The following is an 8,310-nucleotide window of genomic DNA, read 5'->3' on the forward strand; positions in this document are numbered from 1 at the left end:
TATTTGGTGTAAGGTTCTAGATCAGGAAACATCTTTAACACTTAATATCCACAACACTTTGCTATATGCAAAGAAGAGTCAAAACATGAAATTACTTGGAGGTAATTTTGTGTTTTTTGGCTTTTTATTTTGCATTACAGCTGCCAGAAAACATACATACACATGATAGTATAGTATGCAGCATTGGACTGTCAGTCACGTTAATATGTTGTTATATGGATAAAGCCTAAGACTGATCACATGTACATAGTCACACAAAATGACTGAACGAAGCTGACACACAAGTTAAAAGGTTTTACATGGAATATGAGGAAGTGCACACAGCTGCCAACGGTATCTGGCACTCTGCCACGTACAACCTGCCCTTACACTGACAAAAATGTGATCTAAATTATTGATTAATTTGCTGACAATAAAGCCCTTTAATTTTCCGAACAAAAATGAAATGAGGTATTTTGATATTTGACTTCATTAAGAACAGCAAAACGACAATGTAAAAATATTAAATTACAAGTAGAAGTTCTGTATTCAAAAGTATTCACAGCAACATGCATGCATATGTGAGAAACATATGTTCCTTAATTTGAACTACTTTACATAATGTTGAATAGTTTATAACATTTTATAAGCTGGTCATGCATTATGTGAGTAAAATCCTAATCCACAAAAAGGCCTAAAGCCATCAGAAAAATGTAGTGCAGCCTCCAACATTTCCCTCTGAAATGCAGTGGAGTAGTAGAATTACAAAGTAGCGTGAAATGGAAATGCACAAGTACCTCAAAATTGTTCTTAAGTACAGTCGTGAGTAAATGTAAATTGTATTTTCTGTATTTCTGTTGACGCTCTAGTACACAGGAAGTTGATGTTTTGATGGAGGAGAGCTGCACTGGTTCATAGTCTGTTGTAGCTACTTACCTTGTAACTCCAGTGTTGGCTCATGCACTCACTGTTGATAGATCAGTACAGAGTGTTAACATCACATCCTGTTAGCACACCAATGTCTGGCTGCAAAAATATGGAGTTTCATGCTCCAGTATTTGTGAGACCTGTAAACAAACATCAGCTTGAACCACTCTGCATAGCCATTCAAGCATGAAGCAGAGCTTGTTTTACCCTTGAGACAAAATTAAAATCAGTGGACGACAGAATTGCTGTGAAACATGTAAATTAATGGGGAAGCAGGATAATGAAACCATCTGCATGGCTGTTTCTGGTGAAGAATTGCGTAATTCGTAAAAAACAAGCTTTATTCAGAAAAGGGGAAGGACAGTGGTGCCAGGAAACTGTCCCCGTTCATGTTGGTTTTCAATGAAGCAGAGCTTAACTTAGTTAAAGGTGCATACCATTTACCTACATGCAACATTGTATGCTGAATCTAGGACATAAATACTGAAGGCACAAAACAAGCAATCTGATCTCAGGTACTTCATTATCTACTGCATAGTCATGATTCTCACCACTTGTTGTTCAGTAATTAGCAGTTGCATACACACACACAACCACGCAAATGTTGACATTTTATCCACTTGGCACCTTAAGTAATGTGTTGAGGATTTGGCGCTACAGAGACTGTCTTGTAAAAAAAAGTTGTGAAGACAAGTCGACACCGAGTTGGTAGAGACAAGCAAGGGCTTTTTATAATACTGCACATGCGTTCAGTGGTTGCAGTGGGTGAGGGTGACAGATTTGTGGGTGGGGAGTGTTTGTTTTACAAAGCAGTTGAAAGCTTTAAGTTGATAAGGCAGTGTGGGGAAGCACACTTCGCTCAAAGACCCACAGCAGACTGTTTTCATGTGTTTTGAGTTTTCATTTTGTAAGAAACTATTAAACACTTTGTTCCAAGAGAAGTTGAAGATGCAGATAATAAAGTTAGGGTTTTCACTACCTTGCATTGCCCATAGATCATGACGTTTTCTTAATATGTTAACATCTGGAGAAGGATCACACAGTCTCAGTGATAGAAAAATCTCTTCCCTTGTGTTCTTTTTCTCCCAACAGCTTCAATTCAACGATCCAGGAGCCAACTATTTTTAGTCTCTTTGGTGAAACATATTCTTATAAGATGTGTGAGATTTGTGTCAGGGCTCTGGTCTACACTCGTTTAGTTGCCGTGGCAGTCCTGGAACACTTCCTTGTCCGCAGTGGTTTGTGTATGGACTGCAGTTCTCTTGGGTTGTGCCGGTTTCACTTGTTGTTTGTTTGTTTGTTTGTTTGTTTGTGGACGCCAGCACAACATTTGTGTAGTCTCTCTGTTTCCGAGGTGAACATGAGAGAATGAGCCGAAAGCCCTTTGAGTTGCAGTGAAGCTGTCCATCGTCCAGAGTGTCCTTTTGCCAAGTTAGACATTTGTTTGGCAGTTTTCATTTGGGCAGCTCATTTTTCATGTCGTAGTGATCAAACACAATGTGTTTTGGTGCTGAAGGACGTGTTATTTTAGATGCTTCTTCGAGAATTGTCTTGAAAGTCACGTGGGAGTCACAAATCTTGACACTCAAGTCCCAAATCACAATGCTGTAGAAAAAGCAAATTCCACCAACCCTTGTTGCGTGGCCATTAAAGAGGAGTGAAGTGAAGTAACTACTTATTTTCGATTGAAATTAGTCATTCAACATTTTGGTAAATACTGCCATTTGCTTTCTTGCTGAGAGCTAGACGAGATTGACACCACGTATTGCCTTAATTATGAAGATACCACTTGCACCCAGTTAGCTTAGCTTAGCACAAAGACTGGAAACAGGGGGAAACACTTAGCCTAGCTCTGTCTAAAGGTAACAGAATCCAACTAACAGCACCTCTGAAACATAGAACAATACAATACAATATAATACAATTAAACACCAAACGACTATGTTCAATATCAAAGTGAGAACCAAACTCTGCAGCTATTACAGATATTTTTAGCATCTTTTAGCTCATAGTTTGGGTTTACAGCACATTTATGTAGCTGTGTTGGTCTCGTGATGTGTGCAATATAACCTGTAGAAAAGTTTGCCTGGTCAGTCTCTTACAACTGACAAAACTCTCTTTACTTCAAGTTCAAGTGTATATCAATTCATAAGTAACATTAAGTAAGTTTTTTTTCATGTAAGTAAGTTTGAAGTCATGATGAAATTTGTAACCTGTGTCTGAAGTACGCTTCTGACTGCCACTGATGATGATTACACAACAATATTATGTCACCTGCTACCTTTCTCATGCATTTTTCTCTTACATTTGAAAGCCTTCAGTCTTGGCCTTGGGGGTGCCAGACAGTTTCCTGGCATTGTGAGAAATTTAACAGTCCAGGGATTTCAGGCACATGTTTTTGTTTAGAGACCACATACTTGCATGTGAAGAGCTTGTTTTTATGTGCTGGATGGAACTATTTTGCGAGTGAAAGACAATAGTGCAGGTTTTCTATTTTCTTGAACATTTCACTCCAGCCTTGATGATGTTTATTTTGTGGTGGACTGACAAAGAGAGGCACACTGGCCATAAAACACCCACTGTCTCTTTGATTCTCTGCAAGATTTTCCTTCATTTGTTTGGCTATTGTTGGTAACTCTGTGAAGTCAAAATGAACCATGTCTGGATTAGTGTCGTGTTACCATGTCAGTTCCAAATGGGGAAATATTATGGTAACCAATAAAAAGCAGCTGAACAAGTTCTCTTACCTTTGTGTGGTTTTATTGAGATGTGAACTACAAAGTGTGGGTTTGGCAGAAATGTACTTGTTTTACATGCCAGACAAGCATTAGTTTCCACAGGGGAAACCCAACCAGGTAGTATACTTCCTATTTGACACACTATCAACCACCCAACACAAATACACTCAAACCATTTATAGCATTCACTCACCACACTGCTGATCAAGAAGCTGAGAGCACTTTCAAGTTGCCTGAGACTAATTATTTATAAACTTCACATTCCTCCCTGCTAAGCTCTTCACTCACAACAAAAGCCCCAATGTTTTTACTGACTGCCAAGTTGGGAGTTTCTAAGGCAGGAGAACTTGAATGCTGTTCCACAGAGTGCTGAGAAGAGAAGGCTGTGGGCATGGACTGACAAGGGCAGCTGGAAAACCACTGAATAGAGAAAGCTTTTTGTTCTGTCTCATTTCCAATGTTCTGTGCAAAAATAAAACTCTGTTCTTCTTTAGCAGAGCTGCTGCCCACACAGGCTGTCAAAACAACAAGGAGACGGTTCAATTTTCTTGTACCTCCCATCAGACCTGTGGAAGCAGTCACCTCTGTCATACTGTACTGTGATGGAAGACGTATTTCAGAGGCTTTACTTATATAAAAGTAGCAACACCATAATGTAAAAATAATCCATTGCAGTACTGCACTCAAAATGTACTGTACTGTAATGTAATGAAAGTACATACAAGTAAGAGCAGTGACATGTACTTAAAGTGTCAAAAGTAAAAGTAGTCGTTATGCAGAAGAATGTCAGTTTTATATTATTACTAAGAATCATATCATTGGGCTGTTATTAATCATGCATACATGTGTAAGCAGCATTTTATGATGCAGCTGTTTGTGGTGGAGTTATTTTTAACGTACAGTATGCCATTGGGCAAATTAACCTATACCAGTGTATTGTATTATATAAGTCGTAGTTCTTGTATAAAATAACTTGATCTGCAAAGTAACAGGAGCTGCAAAATAAACGTGAGAAAGTAAAAACCAACATAGAATGTTTCCCACTGAGATGTAGTGGAGTAGAAGTATAAAGCAGCCTGAGTACAGTACTTGAGTAAATGTTACATTCCACCGCTGATTCTGCAAGGGCTTGTATGGGGTTTGAGAAGTCACAAAAACACAAAAAAAAATACATTTTGAGGCCTTCGATCTTCACATCACAGTTCAGCCACGAAGACCTTTTACTATAATTATTGTAAAGTTATATTTCCACTTGTAATGCAGCTTGAGGGACTTGTTATGCTTTAATATCTAAAAATGTATTCATAGTTAACTAACGTTTTAACAAGAGATTCTTGGTCTTTGAAGGCACATTTTTTATTTTTAGTTGATATCGAAATGGCTGTATTATAAGCCCACTATTGGTGCACTACAATGCTGATAGTATTGCATGAAGCTAATTATGAGCTCTATGAATTCCCTCACAATACGGAGTTGTTTTGGTTGATTCCTCCTTTAACTGTAGGAAGTTAAATCAGACAAAGGAGTGGGAGGAGTTCGGTTGGAGGCAGTGGGAGGAGTTACTACAGCTGCTCTCCCTTCCACTCAAAGTACAAAAACTGTCTGTGATACCGGCACAAAGGAGAAGCAGAACTGTCTGAGCATGATGCGTGCTGAGCAAAAGCTTGTGAGGCTGTCAGAGGGAGAGACAAGCTGAGGACAGAGAGAGAGAGAGAGAGAGAGAGAGAGAGAAGTAGATACTGAGTGACTCACTCAGTCAGTAAGAGAAAGAGAAATAACGACGGGGGACAGGAAACAGACCCTGAGGACAAACAGTGAAACACGCTCACATTGTGACACACAGACGGAGAGCAGCTCAGCTCAAGCTGCAGTTCTGCTCCTTTGGTCAGGACCTTGTGAGAGGTGGAAAGCTAATGACAAACAACTTTGCTGCTTTGGAACTGAAAAGGACAAAAACACAGGACTGAGTTTTGACAAAGAGAAGGGATTTTACCATGAGGGCATCCCTCGAGTGGACCTGAATGTGGATATACCATCATTCCTTTTGTGGACTCAGCAGCTCGTGGTGGTGGTTGAGGACTTCTTGAGTGAAAAGGAGACACATTTTGTCTGACTGATTTATCTGAGTAAGTAAAGCTCAGCTGGCAACTTGTGGGGTGCAGCCTGGTCGGGAGACAGAGCAGGGGGAGGGGAGGACACTCCAGCCTGAATCTCTGTCTTCTGGGAGGGGTCTTTTCAACATGAGGTAACCCCCAAAATAACTACATCAAGACAGGGGAGGGCATCATGTTGGCCATGTGCAGCAATCTTCTCTAACATGGACAGTTGTGTTGGACAGAAACCTTTGTGCCAATGGCCTGAATTATCAGATGACAGTGTCTTTCAATGTATCGTGGTTTAGGACTGTTCAGTGCTTAAATCTCCATTCATTGTGTAGGGCAGCCCTTTCATTATATAGCTATTACATAACAGACACCCCTCATCCCTCCACTCTTTGTCTCTCAGAATGTACAACAACACCTTCCTGACTGACAATTTCACCCTGCGATGGGCAGGAAATAACTCTGCAAACAGCTCTACTTGCAGCAAGAACGATGGGTTCAAATACCCATTGTACAGCACTATCTTCAGCATTGTGTTTGTGGTGGGACTGATCACCAATGTTGTGGCCATGTACATATTCACCTGCTCTCTGAAGCTGAGGAACGAGACCACGACCTACATGATGAACTTGGTGGTGTCTGACCTGCTGTTTGTCTGCACGCTGCCTCTGAGGGTCTTCTACTTCATCAACCAGAACTGGCCTTTTGGAAGCATGCTCTGCAAGGTCTCCGTCTCGCTGTTCTACACCAACATGTACGGCAGCATACTCTTTCTCACCTGCATTAGCGTGGATCGCTTTTTAGCCATTGTGCACCCTTTCCGCTCAAGGACGCTTAGGACCAAGCGCAATGCCAGGATAGTGTGTATTACTGTATGGGTGCTGGTGTTGTCAGGGAGTCTCCCCACAGGGTTCATGTTGGAGACCACCTCACGTGAGAACAACAAGACTAATGCCACATTCTGCTTCGAGAACTTCTCCTCCAAGCAGTGGAAATCTCACCTGTCTAAGGTGGTGATCTTCATAGAGACAGTGGGCTTCATCATCCCGCTTCTACTCAACGTATGTTGCTCCATCATGGTGCTGCAGACCCTGCGTCGCCCCCAAACCATCAGTCGTGGGGGGAAGCTGAACAAAACAAAGATCCTGCGCATGATAATTGTGCACCTCTTTATTTTTTGTTTTTGCTTCATTCCCTACAATGTAAACTTGGTTTTCTATGCTCTGGTCCGCACAAAAACTTTGAAAGGTTGCTTTGTGGAGTCGGTGGTCCGAACGATCTACCCAATAGCCCTCTGCATTGCTGTGTCCAACTGCTGCTTTGATCCCATTGTTTACTACTTCACCTCGGAGACCATCCAGAACTCCATCAAGAGGAAGTCTCAGGTCAGCCGTTCGTATGACATCAAGTTCTCCGAGGCCCTGCAGTCAGAAACCAGCTCCAACCTGCAGTGCAGCCTGAGGAATCTCAAAGCTAAAGTCTTCCACAATGAGTCTTCAGTGTGAAGGTAGGGTTGCGACACTCAGCATGAAAGGTTTTCAAATCCATCCTTCCTTAGAAAAATAAACCTCCTTGAGACAATGGGAAAGGATTTTTTGTGAAGCACCCGCCAAAGAAGTATTATCTGATCTCAGGGCAAATGTTTGGACCTGTCACTGACGGCCTCTGCAGTATTACTGCAGCATGACCTTTTGCTCACATCTGTGGATTTGTTATTACTACTTACTAATTTCCCTTTCCTGTGGAATATACTGTAATTGTGTTAAGCACAATTACTCTGCCAGTGACCTGGAAGGGAATGTGATCACTGAACAGCAGGACAGTTATGATATTGAATGCTACATGTGCTTGTATGTCTGTACATTTCCGTGGTTGTGGTGCTAACTTTAGAATAGCATCTATTAAATTAACATAAAGTTATATCAAGCTATAGATTGTACAGGGCTTTGTGTTTTTAAATTGTGAATTACAAATGGGTCACAGAAGTGCCTTCTCTCAGCATTTCATTGTAGACTCTATGTCTTTGTAGACCATTAAATGCACTGACACAGAATTCTACGCACTGCACTCATGCCACAGTAATGAATAAAAGTCATGTACTGTCTAAAACAAACAATGGCTCCTGAAACCTTTTGTCATGTGTTTATTATTATTATTATTCATTTTTAAATGAAGAAAATGCTGTCTTTCAAATGTTGAACTTGAGCATGATATAATGGACCAAAACTCAAAATGACATGTCGGTAGAATGCCTGTTTATTTACAACATTAAACCTCATGAGACTACTCGACTACATTTAACTGCTAAACCTCTAACATTTGTCTTGAATGCAAATGAGGAGGTAAAGAAGTGGAAGTAGAAAGTCTGATGAAGTCTGTCTGACTCCCACTGGGGAGTGCCAGCTTCCTGTGTGGCAACCAGTGGTAGGGGAGAGGAAGTCTTTATTAATGGCAGAACATAGACTATTCACATCTTCAGGCAACCACTTAATAAATATGTATGTAAATGTGGTGAAACAACCACCAAGTCAAGAACAGCTTAAATATCTGCTTGTGGATCAGTT

General features: G+C 40.8%; 1 protein-coding gene across 1 annotated transcript; it reads left to right on the plus strand.

Annotated features, from left to right (window-relative positions):
- Positions 1-5,279: 5,279 nt before the first annotated feature.
- Positions 5,280-7,862, plus strand: lpar6a (lysophosphatidic acid receptor 6a). The gene has a single exon (XM_070905629.1). It carries the CDS (start codon positions 6,151-6,153, stop codon positions 7,249-7,251), a length of 1,101 nt encoding a protein of 366 aa, XP_070761730.1. The 5' UTR covers positions 5,280-6,150; the 3' UTR covers positions 7,252-7,862.
- Positions 7,863-8,310: the final 448 nt, after the last annotated feature.

The sequence above is a fragment of the Enoplosus armatus genome, chromosome 5, assembly GCF_043641665.1.
Source record: "Enoplosus armatus isolate fEnoArm2 chromosome 5, fEnoArm2.hap1, whole genome shotgun sequence".
NCBI classification, from domain to species: Eukaryota; Metazoa; Chordata; class Actinopteri; order Centrarchiformes; family Enoplosidae; genus Enoplosus; species Enoplosus armatus.